The sequence below is a fragment of the Mytilus californianus genome, unplaced genomic scaffold (assembly GCF_021869535.1).
Source record: "Mytilus californianus isolate M0D057914Y unplaced genomic scaffold, xbMytCali1.0.p SCAF_9, whole genome shotgun sequence".
In the NCBI taxonomy this organism is placed as follows: Eukaryota; Metazoa; Mollusca; class Bivalvia; order Mytilida; family Mytilidae; genus Mytilus; species Mytilus californianus.
Window position 1 is genome coordinate 33353440 of NW_026262745.1, and position 26827 is coordinate 33380266.

A 26827-nucleotide genomic window follows, 5' to 3' on the forward strand; every position below is an offset into this window, starting at 1 on the left:
ATATAATTTAAAAAAAAATGTTAAGTTATGAACAGAAAGCGCTGTACTTTTAATATAAATGTTTTTCCCTCTATGAATGAACATTAAAGTACTACTTGCATATAAATATAAATTTAACAAATAATTTTATTATTGATTTTGTAGAAATGAGATGGTGGTCAATTACATCCAAAAAAATACGATCATATGCAGATATCACAAGCTTCAATCAATTAAAGTAAATCAATGGTAAAAATATTTTAAATAATTATCTGCCAATACAAAATCACGTCGATGTAAGCATATATAGGTTAATGTACGGCTTTCAACGATGAGCATAATCTATCAAATCTTGTCTGGTCACGCATTGCTTTCACGATCAAAATGGTGCGTTGCCTGATCTTTCACGATCAACTTTGATTACAAATCTTGTAAATTCTTCTTTTTGGAAAAAACAATTCAAGGAAAACATAACTTCCTCTTTTCTATAAAATTTGACAAACAAAAGATTTAGTTTGAAATAAATCATGATTTATTGGAATGTGACCATTGAAAATCCAAAACGTGTCTTTTCTTTAATGATTCGCATAAGGTTTATGCGTCTCCTTTTGTGTTTTTTTTTAAAGGTATTGCATTTTGTCTTTACCGTAGTGCACAGTATTATTTAGGAAGTAGAACCATTTTGACAGACATGTTTCTTTTGTCTGATTTTTTCCACCTGATGATAATACAACGAATATTTTCTAAGATTTTGCCGTTGAAGTGTTATTTTTCGTTCGTTCCGTTGGTTAAAAAAAGTCTCACGTTTGATTTTGTCAGTTTTATGGCCTTTGAATTTACCTTGGAGTTCGGTATTTTTGTTCTACTTTTTTATTGCTTTCGCGATCCGATACCCGATCTTTCACGATCCGATCGCAATGCTTGACCACCATTACTTATTCTTTCACGATCATTTTTCTCGATACACCGAATGACAGCTGTGAAAACAGTGAGTTAATGGAGACAATATACCGATCGGCCTTTTGTTTTTACATGAAAAATAAATTTGATCATTTTACAGCCAGATTCGTCTACCTCATAAAATCTTTTCAGGCACTAAAAAATAATTTTCTTCGTAAAGATAGATCTTTAAAATGTTTAGATAAAACAGCTATGATTAGTTTCAAAATTGAGATATTTTCTTTGGAATGACAATTGTATAGCTCAAGCACTACGATGATTTTGTTATCCATACGTATTACACAATGACCATTTGAATTTCAAGTGCCAAATATATTCTTAGAAAATTATATTTTCAATAATTCATTAAATAAATGAAAAATAAATAATTAATATACAGTTAAATTAACAAAATGCAAAGGTCATATGGAAAAAGGTTTTCTTATTGCCATGTTAATTTCACAGTTCTATATTTTCTAATGCGCATTTGGACAATGACAGTCTCTTCAGTGATGCTCGAGGCCAAAATATTTGAAAGTCCAAAACCTGATGGAAACGTTCAAGATCTGATATAGCTACAAAGGACGAAAAGTAAAGTCAGACCCAGACAAATTGGGTCGTAATCTATAAAACAAAATTTATCTTAAACATATTTTTCTTTCTAAAAATCAACTGTTATATATTATCCGCAACTTATTTCGATCTTGTTTTTTATATCCATCTAACACAATTTGCAAATATTAGATTATAAAAGACCTAGTTTTATTGGGAACGTGTATATCATATTAATCAGTTAATACGCCTCTATTAAACCTTCCAAATATTAACCCACGCGTTTTTTTTTTATTGTAAAGCAATGCATAACATACCTGTACAATAAAAACTTTAAAACTTTATATTTGTACACTGCAGTGATAACTATACTGCAAACATTTAAATGGTAATTCGCGATTTAAAATGTAATTATGTCCTTATGATCAGGAAAAAATTATGTTGAAAGTTTACATAACTAACATCTTTTGTTTGGGTTCAATAATATAGATGGGACTTTTCATTTTACAGGAAGACTTCCTGATTGTATATATCCATCCGTAATACTAGTATACCTGCAGATCAATTTACAATATGAACTTTATCAATTTACAATATGAACTTTATCAAAGTTCATATTGTATGTAAGTTACTATTTCACCGAATTTATATTTATTTTTTGGAAAATTTAGGTTTAGTTGCTCTTTATATTAAAGGGTAGAAAGACTTGATCAGCGGGTATGTATTATATAGTACAAAACTTCACGAAATTGTGTATTCGCATGTTTTTGTGTTTTGTTTTTGTTTGATTTTTTTTTATTATTATCATTATTTTCTTACGTATGTGCTCAAGACAATAAAACAAAAATGACAATGTATCACTTAAAATTGATTATTAAACATTCACAATCAGAAGGCTCTTTTTTCCACGTTTAAATGGAAAACTACATTTATCAATCTAATTAACCAGATAAAAATTCTTATTTTATAATTAAAATATTTATAATGCAAATGGTCAAATTTGAATTAAAAAGGTCATAATGGACAAATTTAGGGAACGAATTAGGAACTTTTAGAAATTATTAAAGCTTTTACATGCAAACAAATTTTATTTGCTATATCCAAGCAATATAGCAATACAACAGAATAAATTGTAATCGAAAAAAAAAAGTGAAAATCGGCCTTTGGATTCCTGATGAATAGCGATTACGACAAAGATCAGGAATGAGTACTTTCTGGATTCAAACTTTGTAACAAGTGAACAAGTTTATGATAATCCCCAGGTATATAATTGGGGAAACACAAAGGTTAAGCATAATAAGAATCATGATTCTGTAAAGGTTGCCTCTGTTTTCCTTTTCTTATTAAAACTAGTGTGTCCTTGTCTCGTGAGGATAAAAAAATACCATACTTAAAAAGACTTTACTTGCAGCTACGAATCATGATTTAGAACTTCTTCCGACGTCTGCTAAACATTGTTAAAAATGGTTCAGCTAAATAGGGGAGTTATCCCTCAAGAGACTGCATATTAAATTTTTCACCTTTTCATTGTTTATAAGTCATTTTCTTGGTCTTAATTTGTAAGACGTTGATGTATTTTAGTTCAAATATTTCTCAATGTTTTTAAATCAGTTTTCAATCAGAAGTTATAATACTCTGTAAACATAAATGCTTAAAAATGGAGGAAATCTATAACAAATATTTCAGTTCTTAGTATCAAAAATGAGATATTTTATTTGGAAAGACAATTGAAGAGTACTTCGATAATATGTTGATTTCACGTTAAAATCTAGAATACACAGTGACTATTTGAATTCCAAGTAACAACGGTATTCCGATAATATTTTGTTTAGAACAATACGTACGTTCAATAAGATAAAATATAAATGAATAAATACATAAATGAATACATAAATAGATAAATAAATAAATAAATAAATAAATAACATAGATGAATAAATAGATAAACTGCAAAGGTCAGGTGGAAAAATATTTATCCTAGAGTCCAGTTTATTTCTAAGACTAATTTGTCGTTTTCTTTTACTACCTCTTACCTAGATTAGTAAATTATTTGTGTCCAAACTGTTAAAAAGAATTGTTAAACTATAAATTTGTTATGCTAAAAAAGACTTAATTTCATTCAAGCTTATAATTTCTTTAACGAACAGTTGTTATTTATTTGTGAACCTAATTTTTTTTCGATTTTGTGTACTATATCAATTTAGAACGATTCCAATATATATAATTTAAAGTATGAATAGGGCTTACATAGGCTTTGCCTGTTGCCCTATCCAATTCAAGTTATTTGAATAAAATACTGTTTAAACTAATAATTTAAAGTCATTTGATATTTCAAATTAAAAAAAATGTTGAATATGTTTTATATATTTGAATGAATAAGTTGTACTAAAAAACAAGTGTTAATGACTAAAAAGATAGCCTTTATCTTAAACGAAAAACGACGAAAAGACAAACAAATCCACAGAAAACTTGAGTCTGAACTCAAATGCTTTGGAAGGGTTAGCAGTTCCTGTTCCAAATGTGGCATCCGTCGTGTTGCTCTTGCAGGTACAAATCTGGTAATAAGTCTCATTCGATGATGCCACTATCGAGGAAAGGAGTACGGGATTGTTGATACGACTATTGGAACATATCCATGGTCATCTGTGACACAAATATTCCATAACGGTCAACCATCTCAAAATTTGAATCTAATGGGGTCCGGTTATGTGCATGAGCAACACGACGGTAACCACATGTGAAGCAGGATCTGTTTATCCTTCCAGAGCACCTGAGGTCACCTCTAGTTTTGTTGTAAATGGGTTCGTGTTGCTATTGCTTTAGTTTTAAGTGTTATTCTTTGTGTTTTTTTAATTTTTCAATGTCCGTGTTGTTAATATCGGTAACAGTCTCGTATATCCCTTGTCATGATAAATTTTTAATTTTCACAGTCGCTCAAGTTTTAGGATTAAAACATTTACTTTACCGATGGTTTATTAATTTGGTGATGTCTTAAGGTTAGATAAGAGTCAATTACCAATCCGCTATTTTGTGATGCCTAATTACTAGATATGACTTATCAATGTTTTGTCGCATGTGGAGCAGGATCTGCTAACCCTTCCGGAGCACCTGGGATCACCCCCAATTTTTGGATGGGGTTCGAGTTGCCCAGTCTTTAGTTTTCTATGTTGTGTTTTGTGTACTGTTTGTCTTTTGGTCTTTTTCTTTTTTAAGTCGTGGCGTTGTCAGTTTATTTTCGAATGATGAGTTTGAATGTCCCTTTGGAATCTTTCGCCTCACTTTTACCTCTCCTTTTTTTAAATCGGTGGCACACAATATTTAAAAGATATGGTTTGCAGTAACTATGGAAACTGCAAGCAATAGCGAATGTCACCTGAACTTGCAGTTTTCATTGAAACGGCAGACAAATCTTAATGTTGAAACACTAACTACATATCTATGCATGGCAGGTCACATTTCGGTAAATTGAATTTCAATTTGAAACATTTTTTTCATGTTTTTCACATTTCTGCAATTCCCATATTCACGGCGACCATTTTGGAAATTCCAAATAGCGTTTACATATCTTAGTGTGAAACGAAACGTTTCTTTTATGTTTCATTAAGTCAGATAAAATCATTGGAACAATAACGAAAAAGAAACAATGGAATGACAACATCTGATCCAACTTTTGTTTAGATAGATATATGTATGAAATGTAAAAAAACGATTCATTTAGCCTAAATCTATATTTGTACAGTGACACTGTATATTAGACCGTTAGTTTTCGCAATTGAATTATTTCATATTTTTTATGTCGGGGTCTTTTATAGCCGACTATACGGTATGAGTTTTTCTCATTGTTGAAAGCCGTACGGTTGCCTATAATATAATTGCTTACATCCACTTCAACTGTACTTGAGATATAAAATAAATAAGGCGATGGTAGTTTATCGAAGTTTAAATCTCGTCAATCAATTAAAAAGAGTCAAATCAAGGTAACAAATAAGAACTGAGGGAATTGAGAATTGCATCGTCTTGCTTCTTTCCCGCTTTTTTGATAAAAGGGGGCGATTTTCTGTGGCTTTTCTTTACTTTACCTTATTTCTAAAAATATCATTCCTGTGTTTTCCCAGACAAACCTCAGCTATAGGAAATTCTTTAGTCTCTTTCAACAGACGGTCTACCGGGAAATTCTAGATAATAAACGCTGGCTCTGAAGTATATCAGAAAACATTCAAAAATAAGGAGATGATAGAATATGAAATATATATATATTTACATTAAGAAAATTATATATGATATAATTATAATTATCAAATAATATTCTGTGTTCTATTGTATATCAATCTCTTTATCAGTACAATAAAACCTACCGATACCACCAATTATGTCAAAAGAAGAAACATTGAAGCAGATTTTCCATCTTTTGCAAAAAAATATTCATGCCTACTGGAAGTCATCTGACCAATATTTTGAAATGAGGGAAAGACGTGTTAGAAGATCTAGGTCAATCAAAGCTTCTAGTTGTCCAACAACCGCTAGCAGCACCAACTATTATATTGTCAAAGACCAAGGTACATCTATAACACCACCAGAATCGCCTATGGAATGTCAATGCTTGGGTCAACAAAAACAGCTTCTTTTGGACAGCCATAATGACGTTTCTACTGACCGAGTGTTGTCTGAAGTTCATGTTCTGGACAAAAATGAAAAATTGCCTGGAAATACCATTTCTAATATACCCGATGGACCATTATCAGAGATTATGAATACTATAGATGAAAGCAAAGAAGTCGAAGAAATAATCTCGGAAGAGAAATTTAATTCACCTGCTCTGAGATGTCCATCAACACCAGATACTGAAAACTCAGAGAGCTTTGTCTTTGGCAACATTATTGAGCAACAATTGTCAATCATGAGAGAAAATATAGATTTAAAGATTCAAATGCAAAAGGTAAAATTTTTGTTTTCTTTTATTGAAAATAGATCTCATTGTGGACAAAATTACGGGAAACTTTAGACACTCTGAACCCTCGACAAGTATGTGTCTCTACCATTACGGAGCTTAGGTACATTGTACGGTAACTGCTTCTGGAAAATTTTCTTGAAACTAACATGAATGACCGACCTCAAACTAGGATTTTTACGACAATCCTGAAGAATTTTAGCTTTCACATTGTAAACTTTCCTTTCCCCTTCAAGCCTTCTGTCCCACCGTATAGAGCTCACACATCCCAAAAGTTACGTTACCCGCGTATGTCATCATAATAAGTCATTCATTAACAGAAAAGTGTTCATAAAGCAAAAGCATGATTGGGTAGTTTCTTTAGGAAAAACGACTAATATAAACACTAGGCAATATTTATGGTCACTATCGCAAATTGATAGACCGAAACGATGTGTTTTGTGTCAATTTACACGAGACATTTATAAGATATGAACATCAGTATTTCATATAATTTTCAAAACTTATTCTTTGTTTTATTCAGTGAATATAATATCCAAACATTATGTTATATTTTAGTTAATTCCGACATTACGAGAACTTAATGCCTTGTGTAACATCATACAGAAACACTCGAAACTTAAAGTGATAAGAAAATTCTTCGGATCTGGTTTTTTTTTAAACTTTTTATTGAACTTTTGTGATCTAAACATATGAATAACTAAAAATAAACAAAATGTTTCAGGTTAAAAAGCATGTAAACAGTTTTCGGAAAGACAATGAAGACGATGAAATCAAGAACCACCATTTTACGTCTATTGATGATATATTATCTAAAGTTTTATGTACACAGAAACGTTCAGAGATCCTTTGTGACAAGCTTTGCGAGGGACTATGCAAAGTTAAAGAAACGGATAAAAAATTACCAGCACATCTAAGGGAGTTTTGTGACAGTATAAGAAAGACTGTTGGTAATTAGCGGTCGACATCTGATATTCTAAGGGAGAGGGGCAGGAGGATTGGTTTCTGACGGAATTTATTTACTTTCTGCGATTCTCGTTTTTTTTTCTCGGAAAACCGAGCAAATAATTATTTTCTATTCTGTTCACAATTATCATCCTGCAAATGGCTGCATTTAGTATTTCAGGATATTCATATCTTTCTATCTTAGACAAGATTGTTAATTTTCAGTTCTAATAACCCAGCCAGAATATTTTCAAAATCCTTGCGCTCCCTTCCCACACAAGAATATCAAATGGGTGTCCCCTTACACTGTGCTTTGACACAAATGTAATTACGATTTAGTGTAAACAATATATCATTATGAAAATGAAAACATGCATCTTCTAAAATATAAATACGCATAACGATAATTTGGAGTTAGAATCAAACAGCTACGGTCTCCTTGAAAATATATTTTCGCATTTTTGTCTGGAATAAATCAATTACAAGTATCATGAAAATTCACACAAACAGGTCACTCTGAAAATCCACCCAAACATGTTATTTTGAAAAATCTTACAACAGTAAACGTTTCTTAAAATGTCAAATCTCTATAAATAATGATTAATAAAACAATATACACGTAAGGAGATGTAATCGTGTTGCCAATGAGACAACTATCCACCAGAGACCGACAGATATGGATGTAAGCAGCACTATTTCACAATATATTTAATAAATCTATTTTAACATTATTTTCAGTTTAAGAGAGTTAACTGTATATATGGTCCGAGTACACAGTTATTTCGTAGTGCATTTCTTTTAGACAATAAATGAAAATAAAAAAAATCCCACCTGCGCTTTCTCAATAATATTTTTACAGTGTGTTGTACTACTTTTGGGACAAATTATATCAAAATTATAGAAAACTTCATCGGCTCTAACTCAAAATATGGACAATTCTATGTTAAGGGGGTCTTGAAATCTTTTGACAGCTTCCGAAGTGCTAATTTTTAACCTTTTTCAGCTGGACCAAATCACTACTTTACTTTACAATTCATGACCCAAATTTTTTTACAGTGTAATTTCATCCCCCTACTTGCTATTTGAGGCATAAAACATGAAGGAATACATTTGGAAGGGGTACTAAAAAAATTGGCAAGCAACACACTGTCCACACTAGGGACTTTATTCGTGGACAACGAAAATCAAAGGACGATAACTGTGTACTCGGACCATATTGTAGATGTTTTATCCAATAACTTGTTAAAACATGTTAAATATCTGCGATACTTTTGGATATCAAAGATCTGATACATCTTGAATACCTGTAATAGAGAACTGAACATGTGTCCTTTATGTTTAATAGGTCTAGATTTCCGCCAGATAGGGAGAGAACTGGGAGTAGAACCAGATAAACTCAGCAATATCGAAGACGAGTACTCAGATGCAGAAGAGTGTTTGCATCAAATTATTTTGGAATGGAGTACACGAACTGAAAAACCATCCTACCATGCATTAGTTACAGCATGTTGTAATGTTAATCCAGACATTTTAAAATGTAAGTATGGTAGATAACTTCGGTGAATTGACATCTATAATTTATTTATGGTGTAATACCACCATTGATTTTCCCTTATTGGTCTTTGTTAATTTTGCACTTTTCAAAAAATTGTGCAGAATTTATCTTCGTTTCAAATTAAGAAATACTTGGCATGAGTAAAGTTTTATCCTGTCCAGTACTATAGACAAAATTTCACATAATATTTCATTGCAAATAAGAAAATAACCATCACTGGAAGTTAACCAATCAAATTTTCACCCCCTTTTTTTCCTGTGTACAAGCTTTAGTAACCATGTAACCTCAAGTTACCAAAATATTCTATAGATACACCAAATAAAAAAATAATGGTGCTCTGAAACACCCAAGATATATGTTTATGACTCAGAATTTTTTTACTGCAATGAAATGTACGATTAATTTCCTACAACTGTCAAATTCAAGGGAATATTTTTTTTCGACCCTTTTTCGTATGCAACCGGATGACGTACTATGATTTGGTAGAATTACACCTTATGTTATTCCTTTTTTGATACTTGCTGGCCATTAAGAATATGTTATAAGAATAATTTGTACCTTTTGAAGTCGTGCGTGTTCATTGTTTTCAATTTCAATTTAGTTTAGTTAATTTGCCAAAAGGCAACACACTTTGAGGATGAACTTATTCTTCAGTCGATCTAGTAATTAAATCTATAGGAGGTTTTTTTCTCTTTTAATGCGACCACCTCGGTGGTCTCGTGGCAGCTTGCTCGTCCCGAGTGCGGAAATTCGTGCGTAAAATACCTGTCTGGGTAAAACTAAAGACATAAAAATGGTTCTTGCTGCTTCTCCGCTAAGCACACGGAATTAAGGAGTAAGTGCAAAGACTGGTCGGCCCGCAGTCTTAATAAAGTGTCCAGGTAGGATGACATATTCTAGTAAACTGCTACCTAGCTTGTCAACTAGCACGTTAAAAATCCTGTTCAGTGTGTCGGTCTAGTACAAAGCAGGATTCATTTTCATATTACATAAACATATGTGAATTTCTTAGATAATTAATAGAAGAGAATCATATTATGTCGCTTTATATGATTTTGTTTTTTCTGAAATACATGTTATGCTATTATTTCATCTTTTAAAACTATTATAGGTAAACCTCTTGATGAAAAGAAAGCAATGGTGCTTGAACAAAACTACAGTATGATGTGTGAAGAAATGCTAGAAGTACCTCTGTTACCTTACCTAATTTCCGCTGGGGTAATGTCGTTGAAAATGCAAAGATATGTTTTACAGCCAAAGACTCATGATCAACGGATCTGTCGACTTTTGAACATTCTCAAGACAAGGGAGAATGGGTTCGAAGCTCTCCTATGTGCGCTTGATCTTTCGGATCAGAGTCATGTTTCTGCTTTATTAAAATGTAAGTTTTCTATAAAAAAAAAACATAATTAAGCACGTTAAAAAATAAATCAAATAATACACGAAGACAAAGTTTGTCATCATTAACTTGCAAGGCTGTATAAACTAGGAAAAAATCCCTAAAACAAACAAACAAAAAACACAATACAACACAATTTGTGAATGAAAATCCTCCAAGTCCTTTTGTACTGACGTAATATTTAGTAGTTTAACGCATTTTGACATTAATTGTTAGGTTTGTGAATTACGCAGCTGCTCTTACACAAAGCTGAAGATCTCAACATTATTCATCATTGCATCAGGCATAAGTGAACTTTGCAAATTTTCGCTCTTCTGTAAACGCCTTTGGATTTTCAATCTCATTTTTGTTTATCGTTTTCCAAGACAATTTTAAAAAAAAACACGTGTGGTACTAGAAACAGATATCGATATTTTAGTTTATATTCCCATGACTGGCACTCCATCAGTTATCGCCATATTATAGATAGGATTAAACATTTAACTTTATTTTATCCATCGTTTACTCCTCCGAAAATAAAATTTGTCTTCACTATATATATAAACATATAAATAATGTAGAAAAAAACAGTCGCATAATAGGGTTGTGCGTTCGCTACAAGATCGCATTGAATACAACATATATAACGTACATGTATCTACAAGCAGACATATATAAATAAATCCGAATTCAAAATACTTAAGTCAATAAAAACTGAGGATATAGTATAAATATACAGTAAAGAAATGGAAATAACGTCACAGACAGTTGGAAAAGAGGTTTACTGTTGGCAAAATATCTGACTCCACTAACTTGTAAATTCTAAAAATAAATATAAAGTAAGGTTCACCTTTTTAATCAAAATTATGCATGTAAAAAATGTCTTAAATATCAATATTTTATTATGAAAACAGAAGAAATCATTTATCTGTTTATTTATAAGATCAGATTAAGGAAAAGATAGGTTAAAGGGTCGATCCAAATAGGGCAATAGCTTCATTAAAAACTGAAATTTGTTCCTATTTGATGGAACATCGCTTTTTATTAAAAACAAAAAGTAGAAGTTGCAAAACCATCTGTGTTAAAAGGCAGCATACAAATCGAAACCTAGAGGTTTGAATATTTATGGAAGGCCTTAATGATTTCAGGTGCTCATAACGTACAACAAAGATACACTTATAAATTTTGCATTTTTTATATATTCATTTTTAGCGTCGCTGGAAAGAGAAACAGGGGAAACCTTTACACAGACTGACGTAACTTGTTATGAAGATTATGGACAAGGCAAAATGTCTGCTCCATGCATATTGAGACCAAAACGTTTGTTTTCTTCGTGTGAATCATTAGATAATGATGAAAGTAAAAGTCCAGCTTACAATATATTGATGAAAATACAAGAAATGATAACAAAGTTAGACTTCCCAGAAAAACATTAGACATTACATCAATAAATATGATTATAAATATCTAATTGATGGATTTGAGGCAGCTCTTACGTAAATTATTAAAACAAATTACTAGTAATTGGTTTATTATGTTATTCTTGGTTTAAAATTCCAATATTTTTAAACGGTGTTTTTATTCTTGGTCCAAAAATCCAAGATTTTAAAACAGTGTTTCAAATTGATCGATGACCATCTGTTTTCGTAATTGTTTCACTGATTTTGCTATCTAAATATACACTTTAACACAAAACATTATTTGAAGACATTTATGCATTAAAATCATAAGGAAACACTATTCAGTTTTCATGTTTTTGCTAACAACTATATAAACTAGTAGTAAAAGGGGAAAAAATAGGTCGACTCCATTAAAACTATAGTGTAACCGTACTACTTGAATTGTCTTTAGATCTGATTGTAGACAAATAAATGTTAGGCTTGACTTATCATTTTACATTTCCATCTTGCTTTGCGGTGCGCAAAGTATACTAAATTATAGTTCCAAGTACTTTAACCCTTACCCGTTCGGGGATAAAAGACATTTTCTATCCGAAATGAAGAAATTCAACTGAATAGCAGTACACACTTTTAATCGTAGCTCATGTGAAGACAATCTTTTATTAATATGAAAGATCTTTGATATAATCCTAAAGAAAATCAAATGTATAGAAAATCTGTCGATCCTTTGTCACATTGTATCTCTCAAAAAGTGTTGACTTGAAGAAAAAAATGATAAATTTTGACTTACTTAACGTCCAGTGGCAGATAGTTCATGCATGTCCAAGACGAGAACACATTCAGAGGCGGATTTAGAGGGTTTTTCAGGGGGCCCGGGCCCCCACTTTTGTGGGAAAAATTTGGTTGATTATATAGGAAATCACTGAAGCATGACTGGAGCGGGCCCCCTCTTAGGCAGTCAGTGGGCCCAACCTTTTGAAAATTTCTGGATCCGCCACTGACATTGGTAATAAATCTATTATTATGAGTAGGTTTCATCCAGTGGATCGTGCGGGAGGAAGGGTAAGAAATTGTGTACTGTTACTCGAAAACATGACACTTTCGACAGAGCCAGAATTTTTTACTCATACCATTCCACCTACACTACTCAAATAGTTGTTGCAATGTTTTTAACGTATAAAGAGGGTGGCAATCTTTCTTTATAAGGAATCGTACTTACTCAAACCGGACGTGGCTGCACAATTAATTCCTCCCACACAGCCTAACACTCTGAGCCTTCTGTTTATCATCGATTTTACTAATGAAACGGAGAAATCAAGGTAACCATATTTGTCTTCCATATTGTAGTCGCACTTTGGGTTAAAAATTAAATAAAATATACTGTTGAAGACAAAAGTGGTATAGTGATGCAATCGTTTTCGAAAAAAAGATGTAATGGACAACAAAGTTTTAGTTCTGTTTGGGAAAAAATCAGCTGGGAAGATGCTTTAAGCTGAGAGAAAATACGTGGTATTCCATGACATTGACATCCTAAACAATGGATTCCGAAGTCTTTTTCAAACAATAACGATACAAGTAAGAAAGAAAACACCTTAAAATAATATCAATTCAATCGGAAGTGTTAAACGTGCTTAAATAAAAAAATATTCATTTGTATATAAAGCAAATATTATTTTTGCATTAAGGAAAAACAATGGAGAATGAACTCATCATTGATACCAGGATTAAAACTATGTACGCCAGACGGGCGTCTCGTCTACAAAAGACTCATCGGCACGACGCTCGAATTAAATAAGTTAAAAAGTACGAAGTAGAAGAGCATTACGGACACAAAACTCCGAAAGATTTTGCCAAATACAGCTGGGGTCATCTATTCCTCGAGAAGAAAGTCCTTATTTTTTCGAAATAAGAAAGATTGCAGTTCGGTACAGATTGACACAAAAATAAATTTCTGTTTACTTTATTCATATGTTTAAAGTTTTCAAAAGGAAATTGAAATAAAACTAATTTATTCACAACTTATTTTAGACTCTGAACTATTTAGATTTTAATAAATTTTTGTTTTTCTCTGTAGTGTTTTGTGAACTGTTGTTTGCCATTTTTGTCGTTTTCTTTTGACCACGGTGTTGTCTGTTTTCTTTTGACCACGGTGTTGTCTGTTTTCTTTTGACCACGGTGTTGTATGTTTTCTTTTGACCACGGTGTTGTCTGTTTTACTTATGGATTTTCGATTGCTCCTTGGTATCTTCGTCCTCCTTTTTAACTTATTGCACTACACAGACACCTATAAGTGACTATTGTTGAAGACACTAGATGTATCTTTGATATTAGTGACGTTGGATTGCTGCCTCATTGACGTATATCACACATCTTTTTTCATTCATATCGAGTAAAGTCTCATTAGATTTTAACGTAGAGATATTTATTTTTTTTTTCACCTCCCGGTGGTTTTCAGATTTGAACTTGCAATCTCCCTCCCTCGGGCGAAGTTGGCCTTATGTAGATTTGTCTTTTCATTTTAAGTCCCCTTTTAGGCGTATAGCTCCTCCAGTATTCAGATATCGTCATTGGCTTTCAAACCTTTTGGTTTTATGGCTTCCTCGAGTAGGTAAATCCAAATTAAACGCTTCTGACGCATCAAGTGTTATTTTCATTTTTATCACTGGTTCGATTCCGCTGCTTGTCTCATCAGCTAAGTAGTCCATGCTGCGTTGGTACTGACATAAATTATACATACATTTCATAAACAAGTTTAGAATTTATTAAGAAATTTAGTTTCCAACTTCCTCGTGCAAAGAAGACATTAGGTGGATTTGGTTATTCATTTTAAGTCTCTTTCGGTCATACCCCTCCAGTTTTTTTTAAGCCATAAGTATCCTTTGCTTTCAAAATTTTGAATTTGAAAGTTCCTGGTAAAGGTCAATAAAGAAAAATGCGCTTCGAACGCACCAAATTTATAACATCAATCGAAGAATATTGAAAGAACTTGAAGACCAATACTCACTCCCACCTTTAAAACACCACTGAAACTGTACTTTCACCCACAGATTAGTAACACGCGATCCTGCTCAACATGTGGCACCGGTCGTATTGCTCATACAAGTACAAAGCCGGTGATGAGTCTAATTCAGTAGGTCACATTCGGGGAAAAGGAGGTCATTATTTTATGGCTTGAAGCGCATTTCATTGAAACTTGCCAGTTGGTATCGTCTTGGTTGTTTCGTCAAAAGAATAACCTAACGTTCTAAATGAAAATACCTCCATATATGTATATAATCCATAGTCTTTTGAAATCGTATCCACATAAACATAATGAACTTAATCTTACAAGTATTTCATTCATTTTGTTGTCCGTGCACTTAAAGAAAAAAACTAAAAGAGATTTTATTAGGTAAACAAGTACATGTAATATCACTGTACATGTAGTTACCATCCGTTTTAGTAAAACTTACATGGTAATTAATTGACTACTAAACTAACAAGAAAAATAGTAATTTAACTAGAAAGATGAGTAATTTATCACATGTCCTAGTTAGAACTTCCCTATATTTTTGTATAAATGATTACTTTTTACATATTTAGGGGTGTCTTATGTCTTACCATACGAAATGGGTTTTGCTTATAATTGAAGGCCGATGGTTGTTTGATCATACGACATCTCCTTAATGGGTTTTTTTATTTCTTATCTTGCATGATAAAACTTACGAATTCCACGTATAATGTCAAACGAAAAATACATTGAAGGAGATTTTCATCTTTTGCAAGTCATTATTCATTGTTAGACGGTCCATAGATAGCCTCAGATGTTTAATCCTTTTCCGATTAGAGTACAAAAAAAAGTCATGCGATTCTGTTTACCTATATGTGTAAATTCAAAATGTGTTAACGATATTTGAACATCTAAAGATATTTCAGACTTTCAGACCGTCTGTGTATTGCTTTTCTATCAAAGTGATGCCTGAAGTTCGTTTTTTCACCCAAGCTAAACCTGCCTTATAATTATTTCTAAGACACCAAAAAGTTCATAAACAGATCGTATGAATATAATATAGGGAACCAAAGAAGTTTAGAAAGTATGGTCGACAGAGACATGTATTTTGTTAAGTTCGACAAGTCTGAAATATCTATCAAGTGCAGATCTGACAAGTCAGACAGTTTTGTCTTTATACATATTATAGAGCAACAGTTGTCAGTCCTGAGAGAAAATATAAATTTAAAGATTCATGTCGAATTCGTCCAGAGCTCTTTTGGGTTCATTGTTTTAGGAAGCCTTATGTCGGACGTATAGAAACCGTCTAAGCACGCGGGCTCGTTAAAATTGATGTTTTGATCAGATTAAAAATTGGTGGCTTCCGAGTTCAATGCATGGGTTTTACTTGAGGACAACTTTAAATGTGTTAGTAGATGTCGATAAGAAAAAATTCCATAAGAACTACTCCAGACGAATTGCCGAAAATGGCGAAAAAAGAACAAGAACAAAAATACAAACAACAGTTCACAAAACACAACATAAGAAAACTAACGACTGAGCAATACGAATCCAACCAAAAACCGGGAAAGTAACGGTTCTTCCACATAGCCCTGTCGGGAGATAGTTCAGTTTTCGATAATTAAAATGTAAGGCTTGGCTTTATAGGGAAAACGGTACTATTTATTCTGCCATAGGCGACAATACTAACATTTTCTAAATTTACCACTTTTTATAATAAAAACCCGGATAAAACAGTTATGTGTGGTGTTAGTACTTTATTATTCTGTTTTAAAAATTGAAGGGAAATAGTATCATGACCAACTTCCAACGGAGCTTGTTAATGTTATCTATGCCCACCGTCATTTTACACCAAATTTATGAAATTTTTGAAGTCTTTTCGAATAATTCTCTAGAAAATATTTCAATAGGTTTCAAAATTTGTATTGTAAATATACACACTGCAGTCATTCATAGATAAATAAAAAAATATATTGTACCCTAACATCCAATCACAGCGCTCCTAAGTTGACTTCCTTCACCTGCCTTGGGTACACAAAAGGCCAACCTAATGCTGGGAAAATGTAATAGTACCGTTTTCCCTATAATTGAGATTTTAAATTTAATAAATTGAAATACCAGTATAAAACTCGACGGGTGTCACTTATCGAGAATGCATTACGTTCGAAGTACGTAAGCTCAATCCGGGTTTGGTGGGGTTCGCGTTTTTCAATCTTTGGTTTTTTGTGTAATGTTTTCTGAACTGTTGTTCGTCTTTTCCTCGTTGTTTTCTCTTTGGGCGTGGTATTGTCTGTTTTTCTACGAGTATCGTATCTTCAATTGTGAAATTGGGTCCCGGCCTTTGTCATCATTTCCCGCAAAATAATTATTTGACAATTCCATTGTATAACCCATTTTTCTAATTTTCGGATTAGTCAAACTTTCTTGAACACATGTGCACTCGCTTTGCAAATGAATGTTTTTCATTTCATAATTTAAGTGTTTTTCCTTTTTATTATATTTCATGATAAATGGGAGTTTAAACTTGTTCATCGTTACTACTGTTGATTGATAAATTTTAAATTAGAAAAAAAATCCTGTAATGTAAAAGAACTGGTAAAAAATGTACATAATGTAAATGTAGTAATGTAATGAAACATGTAAATCTCATCAATATACCTGCCAACTGTATTAAGATTATTGAAAATACAACTTAAATTCAGGTTTAAAATAAACACATTCAATTTAGAGGTAAACATGAATATAAAGACGAAAATAGGTAAACATAAAATTAAATTGCATTGGTCTGTCGTCCATATTCTTTCAGTCAAATAATATCTAGTATTTAGACGAAAATAGTGACTATGGTAATTATAATATTTGAAAGTCTATTAAATGTTGCTTTATCAAAAGTTTCATTTCCGTGTATATATTTAAATGCACTGGTGTACACTTGGAGATTTTTTATCCGACAACACAACATAGTATTACTAGTATAACCAAAAAATCGTTAACAGATACAGCTTTTATCTATATTTAGTGTTTATAATGCTTACGTATTTTAAAAAATCGTTCATTCATGACTTCAATTACATCTGACCTCATGATGAGGAAATATTATCATGAAAGTTTACTCAACTCTAGTATATTTTGTTTGTGTTCCACAATATAGTTATCACATTTTATTTTACACGGTGCTTCAGGATTGTATGGACCCATCTGTAATACTAGTAGACCTACAAATCAAAGTGCATAGTGTGCATAAGCTAATATATAATTGACCGCCTGTCTTTACGGTAAAAGTTTGGACTTGGAACAATTTCGAACAGTGGGTATGTATAATAAGGTTAAATACATTAGCAATTAATTTGTGTTTTAATTTTCCTATCTTAAGTGTACCATAAAAAAACCTACTTTTTCATTGAGGATGTTAAATCTGTGTTTTGTGTGAAATAAGGATTACAGAGCTTTCTTTATCATTCATGTTTTCCACATTTATAATCTAATCAACCATATACTTTCACATATTTTGTAGTCTTGTGAGCCCTTTTTAGAAATACAACTTTAAAAATACACGTATTTGCCACTAGCCGTTTGTTTAATTTTATAAATGTTTGATAGTCAAAAAAGATATACCGTAATTATTTAATAATACATGTACGTTGAGGACAAACAGATTTATGATTAAACTTCGTGAATATGCAACAAGACAAAACTTGAAAGATACATCTCTACATTCAGATATTTAAAAGACATATGCGCCACGCTCTCTGTACGTTAAGAACCAATGCATGTATCAACTCTTTGATGGATCCGTAGGTGGCCAGTTGCAAGGCATTAATTTCTGTCCCTATCCAATTCACCCTCATTTTCCAATAGCAGTCCAAATTTTACCGTTCTTTATCCCGGTCGACCCCTATTATAGATATATATAAGAAGATGTGGTATGAGTGCCAATGAGACAACTCTCCATCCAAGACAAAATTTATAAAAGTAAACCATGATAGGTAAAAGTGCGGTCTTCAACACGGAGCCTTGGCTCACACCGAACAGCAAGCTATAAAGGGCCCCAAAAATTACTAGTCTAAAACCATTCAAACGGGAAAACCAACGATCTAATCTATATAAAAAAACGAGAAACGAGAAACACTTATGAACTACATCAACAAACGACAACTACTGAACATCAGATTCCTAACTATTATAGAACCTACTTATGGTATGTATTGTTAATTTGTAACGTCCTGAACATGCATGAAATATTTTCCACTGGAAGTTAGGCAAAAAAAATCAATCAATCCATACTGCTGTATGATTTTTTAACTTTGATATTGAGGGCCTTTTAATTATAGCTTACCCATACGGTATGGGTTTAACAGGAGATATGGTAAGGATGTATACAGCTATAGGGTACTGTACGGCATTTAACAAAGAGAAAACTAAATGCTGTTTCCTCATTATTGACGCCCGTGCGGTGACCTTTTAAGTGTTTTCATTCTCGCTTTTTTGTTCTAGGTTTGTGTCGTTGGCAATCATATACAAGATCAACTTATTGTTATATATATTTACTACAGGTCGGAATACAGAAATTAGTAAAAACTTATGTTATTACAAAATATAATCGACCTCTTATATAATGTTTTTATAAAACAAGCTAACAATATAAGGAATTGACATTCGAAGTTTATATTTGATATAATAGACATATCCAAAATGGAATTCATTATTCTGTAGTTTTGGCACTGTGTTTTTTCTTTTTCTTCCCTCTTTATCATTTTTGCTGGGAAAGGTGTTTGTGGAAATATATATAGGTTTGAGTTGGTAGATGTATTGCGGATATTTTTAATTGTATCTCTTAAAATCTCATTTCTGCATTCTTCCAGTCTAAAATCAGTTATAGAAATCACTTAATAACAGCTTGTCTACCATAATATTAGACAAAGTTCCCTATTTCTTTTTCTAGCACAATAAAATATACAGATTACATACAAAATGTCAAAAGAAGAACCATTGAAGCAGATTTTCCATCTTTTGCAAGACAATATTCATGCTTACATGCAATCATCTGACCATTATATCAAAATGAGGGAAGGACCTATTAGAAGATCCAGGTCAATCAAAGCATCTAGCTGTCCAACAAACCCAAAAAGTACCAAGTATTATCGAGTTAAAGACCAAGGTACATCTGTGACGCCACCAGAATCGCCTACGGAATGTCAATGTCTATGTCATCAACAGTTCTCAGGCCGTCATGGTAATTTTTCAGCTTCCAAAGTAATGCCGGAAATTAATGTATTGGACTTAAATAAAACTTTGAAAGGAACAGACAATTTCCAAGAGACCCGATATCACATTACCAGAGAGTGTCAATGCCACAGTTGAAGGAAAAGAAGACGAAGAAGTTTGCTTGCCTACCCTGAAATGTCCAATAACTCAAGACACTGAAAACCTAGAAAGGTTTGCCTTTCATAACGTTATGGAACAACAATTGTCAATCATGAGAGAAAATACAGATTTAAAGATTCAGATGCAAGAGGTAATAGCAATTTCTCTTCAAATTGTAAAATGGGGTCTTAATGACAAGATAAAGCGACATTTTTCAAAGTTTTAAATGCAATCAAATGCTATATTTGCTATGTGCAAGCAATATAACAAGGCAACGGGAAAAAGCTTTTCTTGTTTGGTACTTACAAGGGACCAAGTGTGAATCGGTAATTTGTTCCTGTTGAATTGTAATAAAGAATTTGTTGATTAGTAAATGGTAAGCGATGACCAGGTTGAGGGTTAAATTCACAGGGTTAAACTTGTCCCAGAAGATAGTGTATTGGTTCTATAATTTTTAACCATATGGTATGTGAGTAATTACCACGTCATCCATTTGGTAGACACAATAGCCATGCATAATGATCATGTACAATTTGAAAAGGCTAATGAATTCTTCCCTGTTCTTTTGTTGGTCATTTGAGTTCCTTTGTTACATGAAGTTATAGAAAACATTATCATTTGTATATTTAGGTGTTATAAAGAACGGCAAAGCACATAGCTTACAAACAGTGTTTTGAAGTAAATTGATTACACAAAGGTTAAAATTAGACAAAAAACATAAATCGTCCTTAAATAAATGTATGTTTATGAAAACCAAATCATGGAAGTCCCAACTCACTATCTATTTAGAGAATGATCCCACAGAGATTATAATTCTACCAGAAAAGTATCGACCAAGCGGGAAAACTAATCTGTTTCAAACATTAAATAGCATTTTCTGTGTTTAAAGCATGTTTGTAAATTAACAACTTCATCGGATATTTCAGAATTTTTAAGTACGTACCGTATAACTTAAGTATAATAGATGTTAATGTCATTTTCATTTATTTTATGTTTTTGGAAAGGACGAATATGAAAAACTCTATTTCTTGGAAATAAGATATAGTGGCAATAATTTTACTTCCGTTTACAATTACATGTATATGAAAATAGTGGTGTATGCATAGTTATCGTTTAACGCTGATACCATAAACTGAAAATCGTTTTTAGTCTAAAGCTGTTTTATTTTTTTAAAGCACATTTTTAATTTTGTCTTAAAATTTGAAAACAAAATAAAAATAATTTTTTTAAATATTTTTTCGTCAGGTTCTGAAGCATATCAAGAGCGTACAGAAAGACCAGGAAGACCATGAAAACATGAACCATCATCTTACTCTTATTAATGATATTTTGTCAAAAGTTTTATGCACACAGAAACGTTCAGAAATCCTGTGTGACAAACTTTGTGAGGGACTGTGCAGAGTTACAGACAAGGGGAAAAAACTACCAGCAGAACTAAGGGAGTTTTGTGACAGTATAAGAAAGACCGTTGGTAAATTTTTTGGATTACGTTTAAAAGAAAATTCTCGATATTCATATAAAAAAGAAGATGTGGTATGATTGCCATACAGAATGTGGCAGGGTTAAACTCGTTTGAAGGCGCCAACCCTCCTCCTAACCTGGGAAGTGGTGTAACAGTACAACATAAGAACAAACTATAAAAATCAGATGAAAAAATCAGTATATTTTTGTTATTTTTGCACGTATCATCTGAAAATTGCCCAAACAGGTTAATTTTGGACATCTGAGGAACAAAATTTACCGTTTTAAAGGTACCATGATTTGAAGTGAATGTAATCGATGACAACTGATAGATAAAACAGCGCTGGTGAAAATTAAATGTACATTATGAAAACATTAACTTTGATTTTGTAGGAATCATTAAATAACTTACCGCCAGCATTATTTCAGTCAATTAATGTTATTTATAAAAATTACATATCTGGGATGAAATTAAAGTTTTAAAGTTCTAGCTGAATTTATATGTCAGTAATAAATTGAATTAATACTTATTTTGGCTAATTTAATAGGTCAAGATTTTCGCCAGATAGGGAGAGAACTTGGAATAGAACCAGATATTCTTAATAATATCGAAGACGAGTACTCAGATGCAGACGAGTGTTTGCATCAAATCATTTTGGAATGGAGTACACGAACTGAAACGCCATCCTACCATGCATTAGTTACAGCATGTTGTAATGTAAATCCAGACATTTTGAAATGTGAGTAAGATAGATTACTTTGGTAACATCTTTATTCGAATTATATTAACTTGATAACCAACAAGAGTGTGTTCTTTTACAAAGGTGCATTCCTTTTCAGTGCTCATTGGCTTTTCTTTCAGTTTAGTAATTTTGCACAAACGATTAAAAAATTATTTATCCGAAAAATGAAATCGGTTATCTTTGGATATGATTATGCTGTTCGCTGCAAAAAAGAAAATATGATGATGATAATGATGTGGAAATTGTGATTTACGTCCATTGGCAAATATTACGTGCATATCAGGACGATAACATGTTAATGTGATATGAATATAAACCATGCTTTGAACTTGATCGACACATTGAGCTGGATTTTTAACGTTCTAGTTCACAAACAAGGTAACCGTCCACACAGTCTGATTAAAACCAGCCTGGTTTTAATCAGACTGCAGTCCACAGGAAAACATGTCACCCTACCCGGACACATTATTCTGACTCCCATCCGTCCAGTTGAACTTTATCTCCCAAATGCCGCTTGCTTAGCTGATAAGAAGAAGCAAATATCTACTTTGGTTTGACACGGCCGTAAATAGAACCCACGATATCTCGCAATCGACGCGATTATGCTACCACAAGACCACAGAGATGGTTGCAAATATGGAAATTTGAATCAATGGGGCTTATAAAGATATTTCGCTTATCTACTCAGTGACATGGATGACATGTTACCCTGGTTACGTAAACCTTCGTTTCTTATATATACTCAAACACACGCTTATACATTAAAAAATAGTATCCTCCTTTTTTTAAACAAAATATATTTTTGGAAAACCTTGTCAAATGCCTATTTACTCTAGGTAAACCACTTGAAGAAAAGAAGGCCAGGGTGCTTGACAGAAGTTACAGTATGATGTGTGACGAAATGTTAGAAATACCTCTGTTACCGCATCTGATTTCTGATGGAGTGATGTCATTGAAAATGCAAAGATACATTTTACAGCCAAAGACTCATGATCAACGAATCTGTCGACTTCTAAACATCCTCAAGACAAGGCAGAATGGATTCGAAGCTCTTTTATCTGCGCTTGATTTGTCTGATCAGAGTCACGTTTCTGATCAATTAAAAGGTAAGTTTTTGGTATCGAAAATGTAATGTAGAAGCTAAACGCATCTGTTGATGTAAATTCTGAAAAGTGCTTTAGGCGTTACAAATTCATAAGGTGCCATTCTCATTTATAAGACTTACAAGGTTGCGGATACAATGGAAAACACCACATCTTTTAAATGCTTTTCGAGTGTATCCAATGACAACTTTTCTTTCCAAAAACACGTATCAAGGTATTTTACATTTATAATCCCATGACCAAACTCCATACAGCGTTATCGATAGTTCGGGTCATACTTCCATTTCTCTAGTATAAAGAAGCGTAGCATTATATCACCACTATTTCGGAGTTTGTCCCATGACTAGCATTCAAACAAAAGTCACCATATTAAATATAAAAGATGCGAAACTATATTACGGTAGTGTTACTATAGAAGGTGACACAAGCAAGTCCGGGTATGGTGGACATTATAGTGTAACGTGAACACAGGGTAAGCGTGTCTATTTCTATTTTAGAATAGGTTCGCTACCAGTTAGATACTGAATCCAAAATGTTCTATTTACAAAATACCGAACAAGTAAACTTTATTCATCAATTGACATCAATGAACTAAAATATGTACAACTGCTTTTGGCGTTCTCTCAATGAACTATCTATAACTATTCTACTTCAAATATGTACAACTGGTACACATTTGTCTTGGGTCAGGAAAAAACTTGTCCTTTTGGTACAAGTATGTACCCTACAAGTTAACACACTTGTCCAATATTTACAACTTGTAAAGCTCCAACTTATACAAGTCCGTGTTTCTAACAGGTACTAACCTGTTCTTTATTACACTTCCTAACAGTAACCAACCTGTTCTTTATTACACTTCCTAACAGTAACCAACCTGTTCTTTATTACACTTCCTAACAGTAACCAACCTGTTCTTTATTACACTTCCTAACAGTAACCAACCTGTTCTTTATTACACTTCCTAACAGTAACCAACCTGTTCTTTATTATGCTTCCTAACAGGCACTAACCTGTTCTTTCTTACACTTCCTAATCCTGCTAATATACAACAATGATAACTGTACCATTCTAGGTGGAGGTGTGTTCTTCCAAAGAGCCTCATTACTCGTATTAGCGTTTCCTTGTGAACCCCCCTTCAGATTTGACCTGACCCAAGGTTTACCCGCCAAACATCTCATTCTTTTCTTTGTTTTATTATACATAAAATAAGGCTTCTATCGATCTGTAACTAAGGTAAACTATCTAACCTAAGATACAAAATCATCACAATATGAATAAAGCATGGTCAAGGTTATCGAGACGGGATGAATGGATGTTGAAAAATTGCAGACAGCATATTTACCCTATTTTTCTTTAACTTCAGTTAAAATTTATGCGTATATAATTATCATCGATTCATATATAATCAACAATATATTAAATTAGAAAGATTAAAACAATTTCATTTTTTTCATGTTGAAATGTGTGCATTAAAAGATGTGATTAAACGTCATTGAGACAGCAACCTAATATGAGCGAACCTTTTTAGTAAGATCTTTCTTTTAACTTGATTTAGAATAAATCTCATATTGTAATGCCGCCCCCCCCCCCCCCCTTTTGTAGTAAACCAGTGTATGTATTGTTTTTTGGGATCACTGAATTAATGTATAGTAGTAATTGAGATGACCACAAGCACTTGTCTCAGACGGGTTTTTTATTACCTATATATACCCAATATATAATGTTTATAAAAGTAAATAGTTAAAAAAAAAATCGCCTATGACCAATGTTACAGTTATACAATTAATTGCACATTTTTGTAACTGTTGTTAAGTTGTTGTTTCTAAAAAAAATTGTAGATTCATAAACGTTATGAGTTTTGATCCGTTAGTGCCAACTTTTCATATGTGCACATGAATCTACGTTAAAAGGTCCATAAAATCAAGATCATAAGGTTTTAAAATTGTTCACAGCATGATAGCTGAAATGTACAGGTTTTTTATTGCATTTTAAAAAAAAATTTAAAACATGGGGTCTAGATAGGCAAAGTAGGGGCTTTGTGCACACATGAACTTTAATTTAACTCATCTTCATTTTTCGCCTGTGCCAAATCAGGCTCCCTGCTAAATAGTGGATTGTTTGCTATTTTTGTTGTTGTCTGTCTTCGTGTGTATGTTTATTCTTTGGAGGAGATGGATGCTCGTGAGAAAGGTTGCACTGTTGAATACTTTAGGCAATTAATGTTATTCGATTAATTTTTTTCACTACATTATTATCGACGAATTTAAAGGTATACTTATATATTGTGTAGGATTTGTTTATTTTAATTTGCTTTTTTTCTGAATATTTTAAGCAGCATTGAGTAGACAAACAGGGGAAACATTAACACAGCCAGAAGGATCTTGTACAGAAGATGATGTGCCAGGCAAAATGACACAACCATGCATATTACGACAGAAACGTTTTCCTTCGTGTGAATCTTTAGATAGTGATGACAGTAAAGGTCCAGCTTACGAAATTTTGATGAAAATACAAGACATTATAACAAAGGCGGTCTTCCCTGATAAACATACTCCATGACTTCATATATGTATTAATATTTTATTTATGGATTTAAGGCAGCTTTTGAATAAGATGAATAAATTAACAAAAAGATTGGTCACACATGTTATTATTGACCTACAAATCCACGATTTTTTTTTAAAGTTTTACACAAATTATTGATTGCAGAGGAAAATAATTTGTTTTCATTTATTTATTGTGGTGCCGTCGTTTTGCAGTGATTTTGGTTAAAGGGGCATTCGCTGTCAGATTAATGTTCTCCGATTTGACCAAAATTGTCATATAATACTTATACTAAAACGTATATTCAAATTATAAAAATGCATGGGCTCGCTATAATGTATCCGAATTTCATCCGTATTTCAGACCAGACGCCATCTATAAATCATCCATTGAGATGACATCCGAAGACGAGCATATAATCCGATATAAACATCAATAAAAATATCAAAAGATAGCGAGCACGTGCAATCGGATTTTTCTAGATCTGTTTGATTTCATGTTATGGGTTAAAATATATGTTAATCGTCGTGTTACCTGTATCAGAATGATTTTTTGCCGGCTGGATCTGTCAACGAAATGGTTATTCATAGCGTCTCTCTTGTTTCACTTTTCAATACTTTTCTTTTTAGTGAATGAACATGCAGACCACCACATGCCTAATAAATGTGCAAAAAAACTCTAACTAAAGGTTGCATGAATTACGGATTTAAATGAGTTAAATTATTAACTTGCAAGTCAATAATACATCATTGATGTATTTTAGCTTGTTTTGACGAAATTGAACCAAACTGACTGCTATTGTCGAAATATTATTTCTTTATTCAGCTTTATAAATGTTTGCAACAACAAAAATTTTATTTTTTTTTTGTCGAATTCCTTGCTAATGCTCCTCTAAGAAATATTCACTTGGTTGACAAAATTAAGGTT

At 32.5% G+C, this 26827-nt stretch overlaps 1 protein-coding gene across 4 annotated transcripts; it reads left to right on the forward strand.

Annotated features, from left to right (window-relative positions):
- Positions 1 to 2035: 2035 nt before the first annotated feature.
- Positions 2036 to 25995, forward strand: LOC127715087 (uncharacterized). 4 transcript variants are annotated; one of them, XM_052221122.1, is made up of 6 exons: positions 2036 to 2187; positions 5811 to 6406; positions 7143 to 7368; positions 22059 to 22250; positions 23090 to 23359; positions 25689 to 25995. In XM_052221122.1, the coding sequence occupies exons 2-6, from the start codon at positions 5840 to 5842 to the stop codon at positions 25913 to 25915; spliced, it is 1482 nt and encodes a 493-aa protein (XP_052077082.1). In that variant the 5' UTR covers positions 2036 to 2187; positions 5811 to 5839; the 3' UTR covers positions 25916 to 25995. The 4 variants fall into 4 exon arrangements, with proteins under 4 accessions (XP_052077082.1, XP_052077083.1, XP_052077084.1 ...); XM_052221123.1 differs by having other exon boundaries at positions 25692 to 25995; XM_052221124.1 differs by lacking the exons at positions 22059 to 22250; positions 23090 to 23359; positions 25689 to 25995 and adding exons at positions 8709 to 8900; positions 10030 to 10299; positions 11509 to 12001.
- The last annotated feature ends 832 nt before the right edge of the window (positions 25996 to 26827 follow it).

Excerpts from the sequence above, each read along its gene's own strand:
- LOC127715087 (XM_052221122.1), top strand. The coding sequence starts at position 5,840 with ATGTCAAAAGAAGAAACATTGAAGCAGATTTTCCATCTTTTGCAAAAA. Across the intron at positions 6,407-7,142 it reads TAAAGATTCAAATGCAAAAG|GTTAAAAAGCATGTAAACAG; the intron begins GTAAAATTTTTG and ends AAAATGTTTCAG. Across the intron at positions 22,251-23,089 it reads AAATCCAGACATTTTGAAAT|GTAAACCACTTGAAGAAAAG; the intron begins GTGAGTAAGATA and ends TATTTACTCTAG.